At 40.3% G+C, this 26090-nt stretch overlaps 1 protein-coding gene across 4 annotated transcripts; it reads left to right on the top strand.

The window, feature by feature from the left end:
* Positions 1-10087: 10087 nt before the first annotated feature.
* Positions 10088-25436, top strand: GHITM (growth hormone inducible transmembrane protein). Of its 4 annotated transcripts, XM_025395738.1 has the most exons (10): positions 10262-10293; positions 11115-11184; positions 12143-12310; positions 14252-14351; positions 15611-15722; positions 16778-16919; positions 20999-21107; positions 22333-22521; positions 22993-23164; positions 24522-24818. In XM_025395738.1, the coding sequence occupies exons 3-10, from the start codon at positions 12182-12184 to the stop codon at positions 24604-24606; spliced, it is 1038 nt and encodes a 345-aa protein (XP_025251523.1). In that variant the 5' UTR covers positions 10262-10293; positions 11115-11184; positions 12143-12181; the 3' UTR covers positions 24607-24818. The 4 variants fall into 4 exon arrangements, with proteins under 4 accessions (XP_025251522.1, XP_025251525.1, XP_025251523.1 ...); XM_025395737.1 differs by lacking the exon at positions 11115-11184 and having other exon boundaries at positions 10088-10293; positions 24522-25436; XM_025395740.1 differs by lacking the exon at positions 11115-11184 and having other exon boundaries at positions 10088-10293; positions 16852-16919; positions 24522-24827.
* The last annotated feature ends 654 nt before the right edge of the window (positions 25437-26090 follow it).

Raw genomic sequence — 26090 nt, 5'->3', positions numbered from 1 at the left:
TTCTCTTCATCTTCTGATAAGGACACCAGTTCTATTGGATCAACCCCCATCCTTATGATCTCCTTTAACCTTAATTCTATCCTTGGAGACTCCATCTCCAAATTCAGTCACATTGGGGGTTAAGGTTTCAATATTTGAGTTTTCAGGGGGACACAATTCAGTCCACAACAGACGAGAAACTTGAGATCTACTTCTTCACCCTACCCTGGGCCTTGGGAGGCTGACCCCTGGGAACTGTATTATCCTAGCTCCTTCTGTGTTAGAATTGGGTTCTAACACCATTGGGTGTTATTGGGAGGAAATTAGAGGGTGAGAGGTTGGGATATTTATCCCTCTGGTTCCCATCCTGCCATGCCATAGTTGAATGGTGGTTATGGCACCTGTTTGGTGATCCTTCTCCTATACCTCCAATCCTTGCCAGGATCCACTAACTATTCCCACCCGTTGTTCCTCTAGGACCAACGTGGTAATGGCTTCCCACTGCTGCTAATTCCAAGGTGCTTTACTATCCCTTGTTGTTTCTGTTATCCCAGCATACACATTTGTCAATAGTGACTTTGTTAGACATCCTTCAATTGTATCTTTTTGATGTACCATCTGTTTCCTACCAGATGCTAATAAAATAGGTGGTACCCAGGAGACAAACCCTCAAAAGAGGATTCTAAAATTGCTCACACATTTGATTAGAGGACAGATCACTTCTTTTGTAGACATGTGGTGCCATCATAATTACCCAAATTGTTACTGGTAGTGATGAGGGAGGAAGTGTAGGTCCAGATAAATTAATTGGGAGATAATTGTGGCATCTAGTTGCCAAGGCAAAAATGTGGCACCTGTTTGGTAAGGCAGCAGAGGTCATGAGTACATGGCCAAGGAATACCAAGTGACTTCAGGACCCAGGATCATAAACTGAATGTTGCCTGATCCTCCAAATCAATAAGATTGAACATTCAAACATTATTCCTTTGTTAATGGAGATAGTATTTACAGGAACAGGCTCAAGCAGGTTTTGAGGACACAAATAACTGCTTGGGGAAATGCCTGAGACTCTCGTGGTACCTTTTGTTGTTGCTTTGCCACCTTTTCCTCAACCAAAATCTATGATTTCATGGACCTTTTTCTATGACCAGTTAACCTAAGAGCATAAGCATGGTCCTAACCTATAGTTGGGTCTGCATGTTACTATATTACAGCCCTAACCCAGGGACAGCCTTGAAAGAGAGTGATGAAAATAAGTCTTCCCAATGGGTAGAGCTTAGGAGAAAAGACCATTTGAAAGTTCAATTTGCACTAAAGGAGATAGGGACTAAAATACTGGTCTACACTGACGCTTGGACAGTGGCTAAAAGATTGGCCAACTGGTAAGAATTTGAAAAAAAGAAGATTGACATTAGGTGATCTGGGAGAGAGGTATAAAATGGACTTACAAGAACTGCCTCAGAACATGGACATATTTAAGTATCATGTATATGCCTACTAGAGGACTCTCTCAATAATCAGGTTGATGCAATGTCTTACTGTATCGGTGGTTTTCAAGATGGACTCCAGATTTAAAGATTCACTAGAAGGACTCACAAGACTCGGAAGCCATTATAGTCATGGATATAGTTTATACAGCAAAAAAGATACAAAACAGGGCCGGGTGCTGTGGCTCACACCTGTAATCCCAGCACTTTGGAGGGCCAAGGCAGGTGGATCACAAGGTCAGTTCAAGACCATCCTGGCCAACATGGTGAAACCCCATCTCTACTAAAAATACAAAAATGAGCTGGGTGTGGTGGCACACACCTGTAATCTCAGCTACTCAGGAGGCTGAGGCAGGAGAATCGCTTGAATCCAGGAGGCAGAAGTTGCAGTGAGCCGAGATTGTGCCATTGCACTCCAGCCTGGTGACAGAGTGAGACTCCATCTCAAAAAAAAAAAAAAAAAAAAAGATACAAAACAGGATCCATAAAGAAAAAAATCCCTCCCTACATGGTTCACAGTTAGGGTTGGCTGCAAGAGAAACTTGATAAGATTTAGGAGGCAGAAGGAAGGCTGAATAGATGATGCTCACCATTGATCATCACTGATCAAGGGCCATAAGGGAAAGACTCAGAGGTACTAGTGGTTTCCAAGTCGTCCTTGCCTGTTCTTGCTCCACATCCAGCTTACCTTCCTGTACACCTTGACAGCACCAAGCCTTGTCAGTGACTTTTCTCTGATGCATTTTGGATCTTTACTTCCTCAGATCCTGCCACAATTACACAAGGTTTTATTTCTCTCATGTATTCCTTATTCCATAATACTAATAGTCCAAATTATCTGATTAAATCAAAGTTGATACAGGGATTGTGTTTCCTGACTTTCCAGTTCTTGACTTGAGTCTTTATGGTATCCAACTGTACTTCCTACCCTTTGAGTCTGAGATATTTCCCAGTAATAAATACTTTCTAATCCATTTCAGATTCTGGGCTATAATTTGGTTTCAAATATGCTAGATAGAGATGTCCTCAGATATGTTAAATAGAGATGTCCTAATGTAGTTAGAAATATGATACTGGGGCCAGGCACGGTGGCTCATGCCTGAAATTCCAGCACTTTGGGAGGCCAAGGTGGGCGGATCACCTGGAGTTCAGAAGTTCGAGACCACCCTGATAAACATGGAGAAACCCCGTCTCTACTAAAAATACAAAAATTAGCTAGGCTTGGTGGCGCATGCCTGTAACCCTCCCTACTCAGAAGGCTGAGGCAGGAGAATTGCTTGAACCCAAGAGGCAGAGGTTGCGGTGAGCCTAGATCGCACCATTGCACTCTAACCTGGGCAACAACAGTGAAACTCCATCTCGAAAGGGAAGGGGAGGGGAGGGGAGTGGAGGTGAGGGGAGGAGAGGGGAGATGATACTGAAGCTCAAAGGATATAGTTATGGAATATTTATCAAGAGGTTGTAGGACCCAAAGGAAGATTCCTCCTTCACCCTCTGAAGTTTTCCTGAAAAACAAGATGACAAAAGGCAGATTAATAAAGAGAAAAGACATACAAGTCTATTAACATGCATGGGGAAATCACAGAGTGATAATCCCAACCCCACAATGGGGTACAAAAGATTATACATCATCTCCAGGTTACAGAAAGAATGGGGGCTCAGAGTATGGCCAAAAATAGATTATGGTGATAAGTCAGGTTAGAGTGGCAAGACAGGTTATGGAAGAGAGAGAAGAGGAGGGTTGGCTAGCAACAGCGATCCTGTTATGCAGATGTAACTTCACAGGTACTAGCCTTCAGAGAGAAAGACAGTAAATGTTTCTCTCAGACCTTTAAGGTGCTAGACTCTCAGTCTTTCCTAGATCAGACAAGGGAAGACCTTCGGAGAATGAGGGACTTTATCAATACAGACTTTTTCTACAAATGCTAATCCCTCCCACAAAAGATAGCTTTTTAGCTATTATTTTATTTCCAGCCTTTCTGAATAGTCATCTTGAACAATGTCAAGAAAATATATTTTGGAATGAAATATTTTCATTTCCTTCAGGATCACAAAATCACCTCAAATAACAACTCACTGATAGAATCATAGAGGGTGACACCAAAATTTTTTTGATGAGCCTGACATCAGAGTGAATCACAGAAGTCCTATATTCTAGGCCAATGCTCCTCAGCCTTTTATGATTGCTTCCCTAAGAATTCATTTCAGGTATTTTTGCCTGATTCCCTCCCCTCTGACATCTTAATGTCGCAGCTATACTGGCACATGTGCTGTCTGCATATCCATGCATTATATATTAAAAGAGATATTTTTTTTAATCCTTCAAGTACCAGTTTTTGCCTCCATCGCATGTTCTAGACCCAGATCCACCATTTACTTTGCTATGTTTTTGATATAGTTTGTATATTTGTCCCCACCCAAATCTCATGTTGAACTGTAATCCCCGTTATTGGAGGAGGGACCTGGAAAGAAGTGACTGGATCATGGGAGTGAATTTCTCATGAATGGTTTAGCACTATCCCCTTGGTGTGGTCCTTGAAATAGTGAGTTCTCAGGAGATCTGGTCATTTAAAAGTGTGTGGCCCCTCCCCACCAACTCTCTCTCTCGCTCCTCCCTTTGCCATGTGATGTACCTGCCCCTCTTTGCCTTCTGCCATGATTGGAAGCTTCCTGAGGCCTCCCCAGAAGCAGATGCCACTATGCTTCCTGTATAGGCTGCAGAACCATGAGCCAATTAAACCTCTTTCCTTATAAAATATTCAGCCTCAGGTATTTCTTTATAACAGTGCAAGAACAGTCTAATACGTTTTTCTTAACAAAAGCTACTATGATTTCTGAGTGTTGGTTTCCTCTTGGAAACCTGACCAGAAAGCATGGCACTATTCTCAATTTTCTGCCAATGTCTGTCCCTCCACAGATACTACCCCACTAATGACTTTGTCCTTTAGCCCACTTACAGCATTTAGTTGCACATATGTGAGGGGTATATATTGGAAAATTGTCAGTTAGGTGAATGCAAAATTGAGCTACATTTTTCTTTAAACTGCCATCGATGTCACTTTCAAGGCCCCAGTCAGTTTAGAGCAGACAGCCTATTTATTCCATTCAGCAAGCTCAGAACAGTCTGACAATTTATCTGTCAGTTTCAAGATTTATCACCATCAGTCACATTGGAGTTCAAAGTCCTTTCTCCTATCCTGGGCCCCACCTGGATTAGAAACATTTGCATTTAACAGGAGGGGAAAAGTGTAGGTTCTCTGTCCTTCCACTCTACTTCTTGGTCGTTGCATTGTCATGCAGCTGCTGTTCAGCAGAATCTACAGGGAGTAGGCCCCATGGCTTCATTGTCTTTCTGTGGCTGGCAGGATATAACTTTTGAAGTTGGCATGGTTTGATCTCTCACCCAAGCAGAGTCAAATGACTCTGCCTTGTCGTACACTAAATGGTCTGTTGGTGCCCAGCTGGGCATCTCACCCATGCATACTTCTAGTGTCGCCTTACTACTGAGCAGCATCTCGAAGGGTGCAGACGAGCAGGTGCTTGCTCACAATCACATTCTTGTGTTTATCTAGGCCTTGGGGATTCCAAGGGAAAACAAGGCCAAGACCGGGAAGATCTTGTCCCTTTCCTACCTGCTCTGTTGTCTGCCACTTAGCAACCACATGAGAAGCAGGTGCCAGTTGATCCCTACATTCAGAAACATCTGCCACCTTCCAGGAAGAAGCACCTTCCCTTTGTTGGGAGACTCCATCAGGGAGGGCAGAGGTTAAAGCCCCAGCAAACTCCCTTTCCAACTCTGTTTCACTCACACCACATCTTCTGATGGGAAAGCGTAGTAGGGCAAGGTGACAGCATTTATTTAAACTGAAAGGAAATAAACTATTTTATCTTTTGTCCTTGGCTCTGAGTTTTCTCCACTATAACGCAGCACATCTCACTTAGCCAGCAAGTGGGGAATATGGAACTCAGCAGCAGCCTGTAATAAAAACCGTGACATACATATGGTATTGGGATTTACGAATCATGTCTTTTCCTTTTTATTTACTTATTTATTTTTAAAGACAGCATCACCTTATGTTGTCCAGGCTGGCCTTAAGCTCCTGGGTTACCTCCCCAGTAACTCGGACTACATGCATGTGCCACCATTCCTGGCTCATCCTTTTCGCTCTCCTATGCTCTAAGACCTTAGAAGCAGAGAACTTAACAATTTAACACTTCAAACTAAGTTTTATGTATCTACTTCCCCTCACTTGTATCTCTCCCTGTATCCTATTGCTAAATTAATGATATAATTATCCACCCAATTCAGAAGGATTACTCAAGGAGTCTCCCTCATTCTTATCAGCTACATTTGATCAATCACTCAATCCTGCAAACTCCACTTCAGCAATATATCTCTGTCATAATCCCCTCTGTGTCTTTCTACTGGCTTAATTCCAGCCTTTATCGCCTTTTGGTTGAACAACTACAATAAATTCCTCATTAGTGTCCTGGTCCATGGAACCTCTCCCTTCCTACACTGCCACAAGAGCATATATTTTCCAACGATGTGATCAGATTCCTCCCCTGCTTCAAAATATTTGACCCCTGTGGAAACAAAAATATAAGCCCTTTACTTGAGAAAGGAAAATATGAAATCAGACATTTTTATTCTAATATGGAGAAAATAACCTTTAATAGGAACCTCGAAGAAATCTTGAGTCATTGACTTCAAGATTTTTATTCCGGTACTGTGTTATAAATCCTTTCTCTCTGCTGATAACAAAAGTTCTAGAACAAAAGACTACCACTGAAGGAGCCAAACAGAAAACCTATTTGCTAGCTAATGAAATAGGGCATAGATGAAAAAAAATTAAATTGGTCATGCTTAATCTGTTCAGTTTCATAAGTGAGATTTCTCTAATGTTTTCCTGCCATTTTCAGTGCAAAGAGATAAGACTTGTGTTGCTGCCAGACTCTTTTATTATCCACATAGAAGGCAGGTCTTTATATTTGTCAAGGTTTACATGATTAGGAATCATAAATCACAATTAACTACTGCTTAAGAGATAAAGGTTCATGAATTTTGCATGCTGTTAATCACCTTATCACCCTTTCATGGTTTTAACCTGCTCTTTCTTCACGGTATTATCACATTATATTTTTTCTGTGTTCTGTCTCTACCAGAAAGTAAAGCCACAGAGCAAGGACTTTATTTTGTTAAAATGGTGGTTGCACACACGTGTTTGATTCATTTGTTGTTTTTTGGTTTTTGATTTTGATTTTTTGAAACTGAGTCTCCCTCTATCCCCAGGCTGGAGTGCCGTGGCGGAATCTGGGCTCACTGCAACCTCTGCCTCCCAGGTTCAAGTGATTCTCCTGCCTCAGCCTCCCAAGTAGCTGAGATTACAGGTGCCCATCATGCCCGGCAAACTTTGTATTTTTAGTAGAGATAGGGTTTGGCCAGGCTGGTCTTGAACTCCTAACCTCACATGATCCACCGGCTGTGGCCTCCCAAAGTACTGGGATTACAGGCTTGGGCCACCATGCCTGGCTGATTCATTTGTATATATTTCTAGAACACAGCTTGGTACAAAGTTGAGCATTCAGTAAATATTTGTTGAAATAGAGAATGAATGAACTCCCATTCACAATAGCTTCAAAGAGAATAAAATACCTAGGAATCCAACTTACAAGGGATGTAAAGGACCTCTTCAAGGAGAATTACAAACCACTGCTCAGTGAAATAAAAGAGGAAACAAACAAATGGAAGAACATACCATGCTCATGGATAGGAAGAATCAATATCGTGAAAATGGCCATACTGCCCAAGGTAATTTATAGATTCAAGGACATCTGCATTAAGCTACCAATGACTTTCTTCATAGAATTGGAAAAAACTGCTCTAAAGTTCATATGGAACCAAAAAAGAGCCTGCATTGCCAAGACAATCCTAAGCCAAAAGAACAAAGCTGGAGGCACCACACTACCTAACTTCAAACTATACTACAAGGCTACAGTAACCAAAACAGCATGGTACTGGTACCAAAACACAGATACAGACCAATGGAACAGAACAGAGCCCTCAGAAATAATACCACACATCTACAGTCATCTGATCTTTGACAAACCTGACAAAAACAAGAAATGGGGAAAGGATTCCCTGTTTAATGAATTGTGCTGGGAAAACTGGCTAGCCATAAGTAGAAAGCTGAAACTGGATCCTTTCCTTACTCCTTATACGAAAATTAATTTAAGATGGATTAGAGACTTAAATGTTAGACTTAAAACCATGAAAACCTTAGAAGAAAACCTATACCATTCAGGATATAGGCATGGGCAAGGACTTCATGTCTAAAACGCCAAAAGCAATGGCAACAAAAGCCAAAATTGACAAATGGGATCTAATTAAACTAAAGAGCTTTGCACAGCAAAAGAAACTACCATCAGAGTGAACAGGCAACCTACAGAATGGGAGAAAATTTTTACAATCTACCCATCTGACAAAGGGCTAATATCCAGAACCTACAAAGAAGTCAAACAAATTTACAAGAAAAAAACAAACAACCCTATCAGAAAGTGGGCAAAGGATATGAACAGACACTTCTCAAAAGAAGACATTCATACAGCCAACAGACACATGAAAAAATGCTCATCACTCGTCATTAGAGAAATACAAATCAAAACCACAATGAGATACCACCTCACACCAGTTAGAATGGCAATCATTAAAAAGTCAGGAAACAACAGGTGCTGGAGAGGATGTAGAGAAATAGGAACACTTTTACACTGTTGGTGGGACTGTAAACTAGTTCAACCATTGTGGAAAACAGTGTGGTGATTCCTCAAGGATCTAGAAGTCAAAATACCATTTGACCCAGCCATCCCATTACTGGGTATATACCCAAAGGATTATAAATCATGCTGCTATAAAGATACATGCACATGTATGTTTATTGCAGCACTATTCACAATAGCAAAGACTTGGAATCAACCCAAATGTCCATCAGTGACAGACTGGATTAAGAAAATGTGGCACATATACACCATGGAATACTATGCAGCCATAAAAAAGGATGAGTTTGTGGGACACGGATGCAACTGGAAACCATCATTCTCAGCAAACTATCACAAGAACAGAAAACCAAACACCGCATGTTCTCACTCACAGGTGGGAATTGAACAACGAGATCACTTGGACACAGAAAGGGGAACATCACACACAGGGGCCTATTGTGGGAAGGGGGGAGAGGGGAGGGATAGCATTAGGAGATATACCTAATGTAAATGACGAGTTAATGAGTGCAGCACACCAACATGGCACATGTATACATATGTAACAAACCTGCACCTTGTGCACATGTACCCTAGAACTTAAAGTATAATTTTTAAAAAATAAATAAAAATAAATAAAATCAAGAAAAAAAAAAAAGAAATAGAGAGTGAAAAAGAAACTGGCCGGGGCCGGGCGCGGTGGCTCAAGCCTGTAATCCCAGCACTTTGGGAGGCCGAGACGGGCGGATCACGAGGTCAGGAGATCGAGACCATCCTGGCTAACACAGTGAAACCCCGTCTCTACTAAAAATACAAAAAACTAGCCCGGCGAGGTGGCGGGCGCCTGTAGTCCGAGCTACTCCGGAGGCTGAGGCAGGAGAATGGCGCAAACCCGGGAGGCGGAGCTTGCAGTGAGCTGAGATCCGGCCACTGCATTCCAGCCCGGGCTACAGAGCAAGACTCCGTCTCCAAAAAAAAAAAAAAAGAAAAAAAAAAAAGAAACTGGCCGGGCCGGTGGCTCAAGCCTGTAATCCCAGCACTTTGGGAGGCCGAGACGGGCGGATCACGAGGTCAGGAGATCCAGACCATCCTGGCTAACACGGTGAAACCCCGTCTCTACTAAAAATGCAAAAATTACCCGGGCGTGGTGGCAGGCGCCTGTAGTCCCAGCCACTGGGGAGGCTGAGGCAGGAGAATGGCGTGAACCCGGGAGGCGGAGCTTGCAGTGAGCTGAGATCCGGCCACCGCACTCCAGCCTGGGCGACAGAGCCAGACTCAGTCTCAAAAAAAAAAAAGAAAAAGAAAAAGAAAGTAACTCCTTTTCTTATTCCACAACCAGCGCTTCACCTATCAAATTACACGCAATGGAAACATGTTAGTCCTCAGAGCAACCCTGGGTGCCAGGCGCAGGCAGCTGTCATCAGGCCTATTACACAGGTTTAGGGTGAAACTTGAAAGTGTACACGGGAAAGTAAAAAAGCAATGAAAAAACCATCTAGAAAAAAATCTTTTCTGGATTTCACGATCTAACCTTTTGCGTGAGACCCCAGAAACCGGATGACTCCGCTCAGAAGCAGTCACATTTGGAACCATATTTATCTCACAATAAATTAAGGGACAAAAAGTCCTTCAAACAGAAAGGAACGGAATAAACGGAATAATTTTTAACTCTAACATAACTTTCTTTCAATTTTTACATAATTCTTATATCTGCGGCGAGTGAAAAGGCTAAAACAAAAGCAAAAGAGACCTCCGCTGCCCAGAACAAAGATGGCCGAGACGACTCCCATGCCCACACGCAAAATGGACGCTGATTATGACGTTCCCTGCAACAATCCTCAACTGGCCCCGCCCCACCAATTTGGAACCCCGCCTCCGTAACCCGGAACCCCTCCTCCCCCACTGTGCCCGCGTTTCCGACAGAGGCCTGCCAGTGATTGGCTACTCGTACTATTTACCTCCTCTCGATGTTGCGTCATGCAGTGCGCTGGCGGAACTGTGCGCTTTCAGACCGTAAGGAGCGTGCTGGGGGCCCGGAAGGGAAACTACGCAGCGAAGGTGACCGGGGACCAAGGTAATGCTCCGGCTGGCTGGCGGGCGCCCGGGATCCCCGGTGCTCCTGACAGCCGCCCTCACGGGACCGCTGGGTGCGGAGGGAAGGGCTGGTAGCAGCGGTGCTGCTGGGTGCGTCAGGGTCGGCCTGCGCGTTGGGGTCGCAGTCCTGTGGGTGACCCAGTGGAGAGGGCGGCGGCCACAAGGCCCTGCTCAGGCGCGCAAGGGCTATTCTAGCTGTGCTTCTGTCCCGGGGCAACAAGGTGCTGAGTCATCCTTGCGGCCAGGCCGTACAGCCGCTGCGCTGGTAGCGGCACCTGGGGCGCGGACAGAAGTGTTGTGGGTTGACGTGGAGGTTTGCTGCCAGGTTCTCATCCGAATCTAGCGGGCTGGGTGAACTTTCTCGGGGACCAGGCACCCAAACTCATCCAATGCTCACGGAGGCATAAGCCCTTGGATTAGGGTCGGTAGTATTTTCCCCATTTTGTAGCAAAGACATCTGAGTCTTAGAGATCCACACTCCTCACAAGATCAATTCTAACGTGTCAGAAGTGGGATTCCCACTCTGGGCTGTTAGGCCACATGGAGGTCACTCTGAGCTGGACCTCTTCGGCCCCACCCAGTGGACTGAGTACTGAGAAAGATACAGGACAGCCATAGGTTGAGATGATGTAATGGCACGAAAGTTCCAGAAGCGCTGGGTGTTTTCCCAAAGGCCAGGTGCCGAGTATTAAGATCCTTCAGTTCAGTTGCAGAGCTCGGAGGACGCTCGGGTATCTTAAAACAATAGTTCTTAGCTTTTGGAGTGTTCGTTAAAACACATATCCTTGGTCCTATTCCTAGAGCTAGAATCATTAGGAGCAAAGAAAGACGCAGGAGCCTACATTTTAAGATGCGTCTGGGTCACTTTCAAGCAGGTAGTCCAAGGGTCAACGCTGTAGTCTGAACACTGGGAATCGTTATGTTACAGATGGGGAAATGGACCCAGAAGGATATCACTTGCCTGAAATTCACTACATATCATTGGCAGAGATGGGCTGGTAGCCCCAGTTGGTTTGCACTTGTCATTTCATTCTGACCTATCATAGTCACCTCACTGTAGCATTACAGAAGCACTATCCGCTGACTTCTGGTTGACCACCCATCTAGTATAATGTGCCCTGGAGCTAAGATAATCCAGTTTTTAGCATGCTTTTCTTTTGAAGACACCATTGAGGGAGTCTAATGTAAGGGAAACCTAGTTGGTAACCGATTTTACTTTGAAAGACTAAATGCCCTTTACGCATTATAGTAGGACATATAGAATAGGTTAACTTAGAATATTTTTATATCTTATGTTGAAGGAAAGTATTATTTGGTATGATTAGCTGAAATTCATATAGTTGGCTTCTTTTAATATGTTTTAGCTTTGTAATGCAGAAGAGCTATTCATGTCTCTTTAGATGACACTATTTCTCTGACCAAAAGTTATGTAGATTCTTTTAAATTTTCCCACTGGATACTGGTATGAATCTTAAGCCAAAACTACATTTGTAAAAGCCATCATAGACCCGGGTGTAATCACATCCAGTTAACAGCCATTCTGTGTTACACGTAATTTTTGCAATCATCTATTTTATTATTGGTCAAACTGGGACTTAAACATAATTTGTTCCTCCATCCTCAGCTGTGTTCTCTGGGATGGGTTTCTTGCATTACCAAGGGATGATTGGGCAAAGAATTCATCGCTGAAAATTAAAAAGGTGGCTGTATTTCCTTTTCTACTAAAAAATAGTTTGTTCCTTCTTGACTCTGACTGTCATATGTCCTTCTCTTAATTGGTTAGTGGATTGTTTTATGTTCTTTTTGTTGTTTTTGCCTTTTTTTACTAGCATTTCAGATCTGCTTGGTAGACCTGGTGCACCACCACCATGTTGGCTGCAAGGCTTGTGTGTCTCCGGACACTACCTTCTAGGGTTTTCCACCCAGCTTTCACCAAGGCCTCGCCTGTTGTGAAGAATTCCATCACGAAGAATCAATGGCTGTTAACACCCAGCAGGGTAAAGATAATCTGAATGTTTTTATATTGCTGCTTTTTCCATTTGTGCCCTTTCTTTTTGGCAGAGTGTGGCTGCTCTGCCTTTAGTGTGTTATATGTCAATTGGCCCTGATAATATCCCTGTCAGCTCTTTCTCCCCATTAGTTTGTATCATTCTGGTCCCTCCTTATCCCATATGAAAAAGAAAATGAATTTCTGTAACTTTGCTTTTGCTTACAGCTTCTGGAGTTTCTCATTTAGAAAATTTAGAGTACATTGTGAGGGATTGAGAGTTATGTGGTGTAACGGAGATCCTGGAGCACATAGTCAGAAGTTTAAGAACTCAGGGATATTACCAGTTGGCCAATAGCTTATTAATAAATTATTAAAGAAATTATCTCTTTAGAGATTGATAATATCTGTCAGATTAGATGAAGGGATGGCCTACCCCTCCACACCTGTGGGCGTTTCTCGTTAGGTGGAACGAGAGACTTGAGAAAAGAAATGAGACACAGAGACAAAGTAGAGAGAAAGAAAAAATGGGCCCAGGGGACCGGCACTCAGCATACAGAGGACCCACGCCGGCACTGGTCTCTGAGTTCCCTAGTATTTGTTGATAATTATCTTTACCATCTTAAAGATAAGGGAGTGGCAGGATAATAGGATCATTATAGGGAGAAAATCAGCAGTAAGACATAGGAATAAAGATCTCTGTGACATGAATAAGTTTAAAGGAAACTGCTCTGCCTTGATATGCATATGCAAACATCTCCATAAACCTTTTAGCAGCATTGCACCAGCAAGTCCCACCTTTTGCCCTAAGGCGGTTTTCTCCTATCTCAGTAAACAGAGCATATAATCGGATTTTACACCAAGATGTTCCATTGCCCAGGGATGGGCAGGAGACAGATGCTTTTCTCTATCTCAACTGCCAACAACCGCCAAGAGGTCTTCTTTCCTCTTGTACTAGTCCTCCTCAGCACAGACCCTTCACGGGTGTCAGGCTGGGGGACGATCAGGTCTTTCCCTTCCCAAACCTTGGACAATACCTAGCTTTCCTAGGCAGAGGTCCCTGCGACCTTTGGCAGTGTGCCTGTCCCTGGGTACTTGAGATTAAGAGAATGGTGATGACTTTTAACCAGCAAGCTGCCTTCAGGCACTTGTTTAACAAGGCACAGCCCAAAATCCGTTAAACCTTGAGTCACCACAGCACATGTCTCTTGCAAGGACAAGGTTGAGGGTAGGGTCACAGATTAACAGCATCTCAAATGCAGAACAAAATGGAGTCTCTTATGTCTACTACTTTCTATATAGACACAGTAACAGTCTGATCTTTCTTTTTTCCCCCCATATTAGAAAGAAACCCATCTTTATAATAGATTTATGTTCTAGCATTCAAATTATAAGGTTTAAAGTGAGATAATGAGGACAATATACAGAAGCTAGAAGGAGACTTTTTCTCTTTTAAATTAACTGTTCCGCTGTTGAAAAAGAGCCAAAATGGAGGTAGTAGTCTTTCTTCCTCTTGGCTTTGTGTTAAGGAAAGATGCCTTTCTTGAGTGCATATCCCAGATGACGAAATATAGCTAATAATGCTTATAGAATGCATTTCTTAAAAATGCTAATAGATTCTCATCTTGATATTTGGTTAGGATTTAAAATAAATAATTCTAGGTATGTAAATCTATAGCTTGTAAAAGAAACAGTTTTTCTGAAATTGAAACTAAGAAGAATATAATGAATTACTACCAAAGGTGGAGCCCAGGAAAGGTATACATTTACTTATTTAGTTTTGCATTTAGTTTTTTAAGTTGGCTAATAAATTTTCATAGTGAAGTTACGTATATAGAAAGTACCAACTTTCTTTAACTAGAGTTTTCTAATGTAAAGAGATCTTGCATTTTATTTTATTGATGTCTGTTTTCGTGTGGGTGGTCCATGTCTTTGTTTGCATGTGTGTCAGGAATATGCCACCAAAACAAGAATTGGGATCCGGCGTGGGAGAACTGGTCAAGAACTCAAAGCGGCAGCATTTGAACCATCGATGGAAAAAATATTTAAAAGTAGGTGGCTGTCTTATTTTTTAAGCTAGAATCTATGGATATGTTTTAAGAGGTCCATGAACAACTTCCTAAAAACATATGTGTATCTGTGTGTGTATTTGTGCATTTTCTGGGAAGACCACATCATTATTCTGAGATCTGACAATCCAGCAAAGTTTGGTACTTTGCACTGGATTCAGTGGTTATCAGTCATACTTATTCCAGTGGAAATTTTACTTTCCCTTTTTTTAAAGAAAAGGATTATTAATATGCCGTAGTCCAAAAGGTATAGTCTGTTGAGAAAGTTCATTTTAAGTGTGTAGAATCCTCATTCAAGCATATAATATTTGTATATGTTTCAGATTAGGAATAAATCGCCAACACATAGATGTTAGTAAAAGCCTAGCTGTCCAAGAAGAGTCCTTTAACTGACTGCTCACATAGGGCCTCAGGAGGCAGTACTTTAACGTATTGCCAGCTTGGTTCAGTTTGGATATCAGCTTCGCAAGTTCAGGAACTAGATTGTTAATCATCCTAAAGCTATTCAAAGAATACCACTGCTCCTTAATAATCTTACAAAATGTCTTTACAATGGGAAAGAGCCCTAATCAGTATCCTTCAGGTCATTTCTTTCTGATTTGACCCTAGAGACCAAATCATGCAAATTATGTAGTGACAGCTTGGTATAATATTCTTAGTAAACGAATTAGACTAAAAGAATAAGATGCACTTTATGAATACCTCTGTTGAGTTAGAGTTGATAAGTTAGTTGTCTGTCAGTACCCTAAAACAGGAGCCTCCTCATTTGATTCTGCTGCATAAACACTGATTATATTTTCTTTCTGTTTTTTCTTGATTTCCATGTAAAGCATCATTTGTGTTAATACCAGGCAGTGTGGTATGACTGTTAACATTTCCTTCTCATTTTTTACTTTCCATGAATGTCATGTGAATATACTTCAGCCTCTTATTAGTAAAATAGTGTGTGTCACAGAAGTAGCTCCACATCTACAGACATACTGCCCCCTCAAATATTGTTGGAGTGAGGTTGAAGATTCACCAAGTCTGATTCTTTCTTTTTGGTACTGATTTTTATACCTTTGTTTCAGGAGTGTTTTTTTTCTACTGGTTACCTAACATTGAGGCAGTTTCTGTGCCCCGTATGCACTGATTATGGCTGTTATTAAATATGATACATTATTTGATTCCCTTCATAAATATTTTGAAGGCTTTGTCCAGATGTGCCAGTACTAACCTGCATTTCCTTCTGTGTTCTGCAGTTGATCAGATGGGAAGATGGTTTGTTGCTGGAGGGGCTGCTGTTGGTCTTGGAGCATTGTGCTACTATGGGTTGGGACTGTCTAATGAGATTGGAGCTATTGAAAAGGCTGTGTAAGTAAATTGTTCCTAAACAACTCCAACCTTAAAACAAAAATTCCAGTTTTCTTTTCATTCCTATCTTTAGTCACTTTGGAATGTTTTGTGTCCAGTCTTTGTGTATACACATAAAGAATCTCTTCTTGCTTCTTTGACATTTATTTATTCAAATCTAAATAAAAATCTTTTAGTAAGGTTATATGTATTTAAGTAAGGAGAAAATACATTGTTGTTGTTTGGTTTTTTTTTTGTTTTTTTTCTTTGAGAGGGAGTCTCGCTCTGTCACCCAGGCTGGAGTGCAGTGGTGCGATCTCAGCTCACTGCAACCTCCGCCTCCCAGGTTCAGGCAATTCTCCTGCCTCAGGCTCCTGAGTAGCTGGGACTACAGGTGCCCGCCGCCATGCCCAGCTATTTTTTGTGTCTTTACAGATGGGGTTTCACCATGTTGGCCAGGCTGATCTCAATCTCCTGACCTCCAGTGATCCAGCCACCTCGGCCTCCCAAAGTGCTGGGATTACAGGTGTGAGCCACTGCGCCCAGCCAAAAATATGTTGTGTGTGTTTTTTTTTTTTTTTTTGAGACGGAGTCTCGCTCTGTCACCCAGGCTGGAGTGCAGTGGCCGGATCTCAGCTCACTGCAAGCTCCGCCTCCTGAGTTTATGCCATTCTCCTGCCTCAGCCTCCCGAGCAGCTGGGACTACAGGCGCCCGCCACCTCGCCCAGCTAGTTTTTTTGTATTTTTTAGTAGAGACGGGGTTTCACCGTGTTAGCCAGGATGGTCTCGATCTCCTGACCTCGTGATCCGCCCGTCTCGGCCTCTCAAAGTGCTGTGATTACAGGCTTGAGCCACTGCGCCCGGCCCAATATGTTGTTTTTTATATGTGCTTGTATATTTTATCTCATTTAATCCTTACAGTAATTCCCAGGTATTCATAATTATTTCCATGATAAATGAAGTGAATAACATTTAAAGTAGAAAATGATTTATCGCGAGGTCGCCCACCTAGTATATGACTCAACCAGAAATCAAATCTGTAATTTTATAAATTAATCATGTCATGTTTCTTACAGAATTTGGCCTCAGTATGTGAAGGATAGAATTCATTCCACCTATATGTACTTAGCAGGGAGTGTTGGTTTAACAGCTTTGTCTGCCATAGCCATAAGCAGAACGCCTATTCTCATGAACTTCATGATGAGAGGCTCTTTGGTGGTAAGTCAGCTGTTTTTGTTTTCCTTTTTCATCTGAAGATCAAAAGATTACATAAAATATATTGGAGGGAAGGGGGTATTAAATGGAAAGAATACTGTATTGAACAAGTTTTTGTTCAAATAATGTATGAATTACAGGTTGAGCATCCCTAATTTAAAATCCAGAAATGCTCCAAAATCCAAAACATTTGTAGTGCCAATATGATGCTCAAAGAAAATTGTAGCACTTCACATTTTGGGTTTTTGTATTAGGAATCCTGAACCCTAACAACAATGAAGTATAATGATAAATAGTCTGAAATCTGAAGTCTGAAACACTTGTGGTCCCAAGCATTTCTGATGAGGGATACTCAACCTGTATTAGTGCAGCTGAGATAAAGTAGGAAGTTCATTCTGGGTAGGTCAGCTATTATTCTTTATTAAACATGTATTCTAATAATACCGGAGGAGTTAGAAATCAAACTTACAAGGACAATGTTCTTGTCTAGCAGCAGATATCAAACAGCCTCTAATTTGTAGCAGTTTACTAAAAAAATAAAGCAAATGCAAAATCATCTTAGAAGTCAGACGGAAATGCCCGTTACAAAAACCTAGCCATTTTATGCAGTTAAGGGTAGAATAGTGCTGCTGCTACTATTCCTAAGATTCTTGACCTTATAGAAGATTTTTATATTTAATGAGTTTCTCTAGAGCCCTTGTTATTTTGCTAGATACGAGAATTTGAATATGTGTGCCCTATTCTGCTATTTGGTAGAAGAGAAGAACTGGAATAAGTGGCACAGATACGCAGTAAGAAAGTGCAAAGTCAGCCGGGCGCAGTGGCTCAAGCCTGTAATCCCAGCACTTTGGGAGGCTGAGACGGGCGAATCACGAGGTCAGGAGATCGAGACCATCCTGGCTAACCCGGTGAAACCCGGTCTCTACTAAAAAATACAAAAAAAACTAGCCGGGCGAGGTGGCAGGCGCCTGTAGTCCCAGCTACTCAAGAGGCTGAGGCAGGAGAATGGCGTGAACCCGGGAGGCGGAGCTTGCAGTGAGCTGAGATCCGGCCACTGCACTCCAGCCTGGGCGACAGAGCGAGACTCCGTCTCAAAAAAAAAAAGAAAGTGCAAAGTCAGTCAAGAGTTTCTGCCTTTAACAGTTAGGCAAGGTCCATGAAGGAGACGTTTGTTTAATCAGGGTTGTTGAAGGCTAACATGTTTCATTTATTTTAGAATAGACAAGAGGGCCAAGTGTAGTGGCTCACACCTGTAATCCCAGCATTCTGGGAGGCTGAGGCAGGAAGATTGCTTGAGCCCAGGAATTTGAGACCAACCTGGGCAACGTAGTGAGACACTGTTGGTAATTTTTAAATAAATACAAAGTTTTAAAAATTTAAAAAAAAAAATTTAAGTAGACAAAGGCAGTCCAATTTTACCAATTTAAGCGAAGAGGAGGTAGGAAAACCTAATTTTAGAAGTGACTTGCAATCCCATTAGAGGGAAATTCAAGTGTTTGAGGTCTGGATGTTGAAGAAGACATCGTTAGGAAGGATATGATTGTCAAGCTGAGGAGAGAACGTAAGCAGTCGGAGGCCATTGGAGATACTGGAACAGCAAAAGCGTGATTTATATTTGAGTTTTTAGAACCAATGTGGAAGAGACATGGAGCAGCTATACCAGCTGTGCCTTTGTAAGATCTGAAATGAGGGATGATAAGAACCTGAACTAGAGCAGAGTGTGAGACTGGAGGGGAAGGAGAGTTAGGAGAGTTCATGTAACACGGATTCCCCACATAGGGACCAAAATCCATAATATTTTCACTGTATTATACTTTACTAAAGGATAGCCATTAACAGTAGCATAGCCATTTGGACATTTATGTATTTTTAGGATGATGCTTTTCACATAGATGTCATGAATCTCCCAGCCCAGAGGTTCACAAAGGCACATAATGTTCTCACTGGGGATGTCAGTTTTAATCAAAAGCAAATAATTTAAAACAATACTTTTGTAATAAACATGGCAATATTTACCTAAAATTTTAGGCTCTAAAATGAGGCTTCAAAGAAGTTTTGTGTTTGGGCCATATCCCAGTCCCTTCTGGGCAAAAGATTACCCTCTTCCACTGTTAGTAATACAGAAAATACTCGGGAAAGACAAAGACAAGTGTTACAGACATGAAGATGTAACCTTTTGGGTGTGACAGACATATATATACAAATACACACATAGACATGCAGATAATGTCAAAGTTTGTCCCAAGTGCTTCTGGGGAGAGGTATCTGATCTTGCTCCTGGGTAGCCAGGGTACCTACTAGAAAAAGCTTTTGAGATGATGAGACAATACTTCAGTAAGTCGACCAGATATGGAAGTGGAGGTATTCTTAGGCATGATGGACTGAATTAAGGAGGCTGAAACTTTGGGTCATATTGGCAGCCCTGCCAGTTCAGTGTGGTTGGAATGAAGAGTTTGGAGTGAGACTGGATCATAAAAGATCTTTAAAAAATTTAATTGCAGTAAATATCCCAAAAGTGCTGCCCACAGAGGATGTGTGAAATAGTTTGTAGTAATTATTTCTCATTAGAAAATGGTGGAGTGGAGCTTGATATGCTTTGCTTTTCTCTTTAATGTTTTTTAAAAATAGAGACTAGGTCTCTGTGTTTGCCTAGGCTTGGCTTGAATTCCTGGGCTCAAGTGATCCTCTCACCTCAGCTTCACAAGTAACTGACACTACAGGCACATACCACCGCACCCAGCTCAGTATGCTTTTTTGTGTTAAGATTTTCCCATTCTTGGCAAAACCAACTGTTTTGTTTACCTGTACTTTATATTAGAGGTTGAATATTTGATGTTCATGGGTGAGACAGATGATACAGGTGAGTGAGGAGGCCTGGTGTGTCACACAGGAGATGGTTGACATCTAGAGGTTACTGACATCTAGAGTAGCCTTCTCGACTAAAACCATTCACCATGTTCTTTTTTTTCTTTTTTTTTATTATTTTTTTATTTTTACATAGTTTGCCAAACAAAACATCTGTGGCCTGATTCCAAGGGCTACAGGTTTGCAATCTCTGATTTAAATTTCTTGAAGATTAGCACTGTCTTTTTTCCATTACACATTAGTACATTTCTTGTCATACACGAGGAATATTTAAACATTATAACACTGGAAATCTAAGATAGGCAAAGAAAAGGAATGAGGACCAAATTAACCATAAACCTGGAAGGGTAGAAGTATAGAATTTTATTTCTCATTTTTCTTTTCCATGTGCTGTGATATCTACTTTCTATTTTTCAAGTCTTCATTTAGCAGATATGGAGTTCAAAGCTATGTGCTATATATATTCTTTCTTTTTTAAAAAAATTAATTTGTATGCTTGACTGATTTTAAAGAAAATCCTATTTGTGCTATACAAAAATATATTTTTTAATTAAGAGTTAATTATCTTGGGGTCCCTAACGGGTGTTTGTTTCACCTCTGCCCAACAAGAATAAAATTGTTGAAAGATGTGATGCCAGTCCAAGCTTAAGTCATGCATTTGAAGCCGTCTGCAAAACCTCATATGTGGCAGTAGGGGGCGCTCATGCTAACTTAGCCAAAACTGTGAAATAAACCCAGAGCTTTTAATGTGGCAGAAAAATAAAAGCTTTGATTTTTTTTTTTTTTTTTTTTTTTTTTTTTGAGATGGAGTCTCGCTCTGTTGCCCAGGCTAGAGTGCAGTGGCACGATCTTGGCTCATTGTAACCTCCACCTCCCCGGTTCAAGTGATTTTCCTGCCTCAGCCTTCCAAGTAACTGGGACTACAGGCATGCACCACTGCACCTGGCTAATTTTTGTATTTTTAGTAGAGATGGGATTTCACGACGTTAGCCAGGCTGGTCTCGAACTCCTGACCTCAGGTGATCCACCCGCCCCAGCCTCCCAAAGTGCTGGGATTGCAGGCATGAGCCACCACACCTGACTTTAAGCTTTGATTTATTATCTTTAATATTTTTACAACTAATGTATTAGAAAAAACTAATTGGACTTCAAACCTGTGGGTTTCTGCTTTGTTTTCATATAAGGATCAGTTTTTCTTAATAGTACTTGTCTTTCAGACAATTGGTGTGACCTTTGCAGCCATGATTGGAGCTGGAATGCTGGTACAATCAATACCATATGACCAGAGTCCAGGCCCAAAACATCTTGCCTGGTTGCTACATTCTGGTATGTTCTGTTTTAAATTGTTATGAGACAACCTTGACTACTACCTTTTTTAGGTGGCTCTTCCCAATTGTAAATGACCTACATGGAATTTAAACCTCATGTTTAGAAAACACAATTTTCTTCAGTCATTACTGGCTGCCTTTTTGCCAGACCTTTGCTTCGAAAGGTTGATTTTGCTCCTAAGACCATGGACATCTTCAATACGAAACTTGGTGTCTTCTGACAGTCTAATATATGCAGAGATTGACTTTTGTGTGTTTTGTTCAATACCAGGAGGGCTTTATATCTAGTACGCATCATTTGAGAGTTGTTTTTGTCTGGTATATTTAGAAAAATTAAAAACTGAGGATAGAGAAAGTTGTGCTAACAATGTTGCTGCAAAATACAAAAAACTGAGAGGAGTCCTAATAGAAGTGTTCTGTGTAGAAATTTCACCCACTGTTTTGCCTAGAGCAAAAAGTATTTTTAAATTATTCATCATCATGAGATAGTATACCTTATTAACCGTATAGCTTGATCTAAAAATGTTACTCTTTAAACTAGTATTGAAAATTCAGTATAAAGATAGCTTTGTGCCTAGTCTGTGAGGCAAACTGCATTTAAGTAAAAGGTAACTTATTCTGCTTAGCACTGAAATAATGCATTATCTAAGATTTTTTTCAGTTAAGGAGTTCCTTTACCTTGGTTAAATTATTGGTAAAATTTTTACTGTAATTTTTATGAAATTATTTATAAATATCTGACAACTAAAATTATTTATAAGCTATTAGCAATCCTTATTATGTAAAGCAACAGCAGTGTCTGTCTTAGAAGTTCCCACACTTTAAGTTTATCATCGTATGCTTTTCGCTTTTGATAGTAGTAGGTTTGACCTTGAGTTACTTGTTTTAAGCTTCTTTATCTCAATTATATGAATGTTGTAGAAACTAGTGGTAAGATCAGATTCAAATAGCTGCATGGAATTTGATGGTTATTAAATAAGTAGATTAGTGTTTGCTTGTGAGTGTGATTGATTAGGAATAGTGTTAATGTTGTGATACAGAATTTGAGTAGTCACCAGTTTGAGTTGTAGAATTTGATGAGGGTAGTATCATCTAAAAGGCAGAACTTTTTGAATCATAGTGCTTAAACAGTAAGGTATAATATAAAGTGGCATGTTAGAAGTGATATTTTCCTTTTGCTTGTTATTTAGTAAATACTTAATGAGCACTTGCTCTTTCTCCAGGTGTGATGGGTGCAGTGGTGGCTCCTCTGACAATATTAGGGGGTCCTCTTCTCATCAGAGCTGCATGGTACACAGCTGGCATTGTGGGAGGCCTCTCCACTGTGGCCATGTGTGCGCCCAGTGAAAAGTTTCTGAACATGGGTGCGCCCCTGGGAGTGGGCCTGGGTCTCGTCTTTGTGTCCTCACTGGGTAAGCTGCTGTGTTTTAACACTTAATTCTTGGTGCATAGTTTCTTGTAACCTGAAATACTCCAATATCCTAATTGACCGAGTCATTTATTTTAAAAGTTTTTTTAAAGATTGATGCTAATTGGACTGGATTTTACTATTGGCATCATATAAAAATCATGGCAACATGGTCAACCATTATTACTGGCTTTACCAAATACATCTAAAATGGGAAAGTTGGTCTGGAGAACATGAATATTGTTCTGGTGCGATGCAAGAACCTTCCTGTGAAATGGGCAAGTGGCTCATTGGAGAAATGAGTATCATGGATTTTGAACTAATATAAATAAGATTAGACAGTACGTATACCTAGATGTCGTCTTACCTGCACAGTATACCAAGGAGATTTTTTTTAAGTAATATAAATCATAAACTCAGTTATTCGAAATCCTTTTTTAAAAAAATCTTAATTGTTTTTGCATTTTGATTTCAGGATCTATGTTTCTTCCACCTACCACTGTGGCCGGTGCCACTCTTTACTCAGTGGCAATGTATGGTGGATTAGTTCTTTTCAGCATGTTCCTCTTGTATGATACCCAGAAAGTAATCAAGCGTGCAGAAGTGTCACCAGCGTATGGAGTTCAAAAATATGATCCCATTAACTCGTAAGTAATGCTTTTTACTTAACACTGTTACTCTGTCACATAAGGATGCTTGTGTGTATTTGATCTGTTTTGTTTTATGGCCGTATTAGTTTTCTAGGGATACTGTTAACAAAGTATTGCAAACGGGGTGGCTTAAAACAAAACTTGATTCTCTTGTAGTTCTGGAGGCCAGAAATCTAAACTCAAGGTGTTAGCCGGGTTGTACTTCTGAGGGCCCTGAGGGAAAATCTGTTCCCTGCCTCTCAGCTTCTTGTTACTGCTGGCAGTCCTTGACATTCCTTGGCTTGTAGATGGATCATTCCAGTCTCTGCCTCCATCTTCACATCGTGCTCTACCTGTGTACCGGGGCTTAGGATTTCATCATATTTTGTTGTGGGGGCGGAGGAGGGTCACAGCTTAAACCACACCAATGGCTTTGTCAGATTTCCTATTTTACTTTTGTTGCAGTTTGGTCTGTTCTCTGTTTAGTAAACTATCCAAAAAACCTCTGATTATATTGCAACTTAGTGCATTCCATTATCAGAATATTTTGTCTATTTTTGTGAGCCAGCCTCAGGGTACAATAAATAACGTGCTCTTATTGGTTAGTTAATTTTGTTAGTGTATTTTGCAGACTTTAAAACTGAAGAAATGTATTAGTCAAGTATTATTTATTGGAAAAGGTATATAATTGACTTGCAATTTTTAATAGAAAAGCCTATTTTATACTTCTAGAAATTAGAAACTCTTCAGTATAAAGATTCTAGTTTCAGAGATAGGCAACTTGAGTTGGCATTGTTATTATGGTTTTTTTTTTTCTTTTTTCTTGGAGTCTACCAAAGTAGGTTATTTTATTTAAACAATTTTCCTGAGTCAGTTTCATTGTGTCTGTCACATTTTTTTTAAAGTAATTTGATTTTCTTTATCTAAAAATAAAACTTAATGTAAAAAAGTTGCTATAAAGCTTACAGATCTGTGGAAGTTTTCTTTAGGGGGTGAAGTGGGTCTTTTATATTAAAAAATGCCAGACTTGTGTCTAACAGGTTTTAATAAAAGTGTTTCTTTGGTCTTGTTTTGATTATTTCATTGTCTGCCACCTAGTTTTCTTTGCAAGTTGATATATGCAGAGTGTCAGAGAACAAAATAATGATTTTTTTTAAACTGCTGTTTAACATTTAAAAGATGAGTCTGCCAAAAGGAAGACCTTAACTATATTCTGGTCTAGGATTTCATTAGTTGGCAGTTAAACATCTTATTTTTAATTTCCATTTTATATCACTAAGACAAATAGTATTGCTTTTTCTTCTTTTGTATATTAAGAATTCATCATCGCTATTAGAATTGCATCATATGTAATGGGCATAATTTTCTTTTCTAGGATGCTGAATATCTACATGGATACATTAAATATATTTATACGAGTTGCAACTATGCTAGCAACTGGAAGCAACAGAAAGAAATGAAGTGACTCAGCGTCTGGCTTCTCTGCTACATCAAACATCTTGCTTGTTTAATGGGGCAGATATGCATTAAATAGTTCGTACAAGCAGCTTTCGTTGAAGTTTAGAAGATAAGAACATGTCATCATGTTTAAATGTTCCAGTAATGTGATGCCTCAGGTCTGCTTTTTTTTCTGGAGAATAAATGCAGTAATCGACTCCCAAATAAGCACACATATTTTCAATTCTCATGTTTGGGTGATTTTAAAACGTTGTAGTGAATGTGAAAACTAAAGTTTGTATCATGAGAATGTAAGTGTGTTTTCTACTTTAAAATTTAGTAGGTTTGCTAAGTAGGTAAAATTTAGCAAACCTGTGTTTGCATAGTTTTTGGAGTGCAGAGTATTGTAATTAATGTCATAAGTGATTTGGAGCTTTGGTAAAGGGACCAGAGAGAAGGAGTCACCTGCAGTCTTTTTTTTAAATACTTAGGTCTTATCACGTATGTGATTGATTAGTGAGGAGCCAGTAAGAAACACCTGGGTATTTGGAAACAAATGATCATTGTTACATTTATCTGCTGAACTTAACAAAACTGTTAATCCTGAAACAGACACAGATGATGCATTCTCCTGCTGTTGCTTCTCAGTGCTGTCTTTCCAATATAGATGTGGTCATGTTTGACTTGTTAGGAAAGTACAGAATGTTAATCATACAGAGAATCCTTGATGGAATTATATATGTGTGTTTTACTTTTGAATGTTACAAAAGGAAATAACTTTAAAACTAATCTCGAGAAAATATTCAAAGCATGAAATATGTTGCTTTTTCCAGAATACAAATAGTATACTCATGATTGCTAAGTGTTTTTTATTTTTGCATATTTATTGAACTGTCTAATTGAATACAGCTTGCTTTTGTCATCTCTTCAAGCTTTGAAGCCTTTATAGAAAAGCCTGTTTGTGGCTTACACTTGAAATTATGAAAGCAGTTTTTCTCCTAAGACTTTTGGTTTCTTGCATTCCCTCTAAGACTAGCACTAAAAAGCAAAGCACACAGAACTAATTCTGTCTTAATGAAATATATCAACCCAAAAGCTTAATGAGGGAAATTCTTCATTAGTTTCCCCTAGCAGAATTTTACTTCTCTTACACTGCTACACCATTACTTTCTTGAGACATTCGTAAGTTTTTTGATACAGAAGAGTTATTTTTGTCTTTATGAAGTCTTTATGTCTTTAATGAAGGAAAAGAAGTCTGTACGATGACTGAGATGATTGCTATTTTTGACAGATATTTATTACAGTAATCCAGAAGTAATAATCATCTCCAAGTACATAGGATGCTTATTTCTGAAACAAAGGTTTCAGCCAGGTGGTGATGGGTCTGATTTTTCCTAGTGAATCATATGCATGCCATTTGAATAGGGATTTGTTCAAGAAAGCAACTTAGTTTCTTGCCAGTGTAGTATAGTGCAATGTGATAAGTACATGATACTTGTAGCTAGAC

Source organism: Theropithecus gelada, chromosome 9, assembly GCF_003255815.1.
Source record: "Theropithecus gelada isolate Dixy chromosome 9, Tgel_1.0, whole genome shotgun sequence".
Lineage (NCBI taxonomy): Eukaryota > Metazoa > Chordata > Mammalia > Primates > Cercopithecidae > Theropithecus > Theropithecus gelada.
This window is presented reverse-complemented; position numbering and strand designations above follow the sequence as displayed.

Bases quoted from the DNA above. Each gene is read 5' to 3' on its own strand.
- GHITM (XM_025395737.1), top strand. From the start codon at position 12,182: ATGTTGGCTGCAAGGCTTGTGTGTCTCCGGACACTACCTTCTAGGGTT. The intron at 12,311-14,251 runs GTAAAGATAATC...CATGTGTGTCAG, and splicing joins GGCTGTTAACACCCAGCAGG to GAATATGCCACCAAAACAAG. The intron at 21,108-22,332 runs GTATGTTCTGTT...CTCTTTCTCCAG, and splicing joins TGCCTGGTTGCTACATTCTG to GTGTGATGGGTGCAGTGGTG.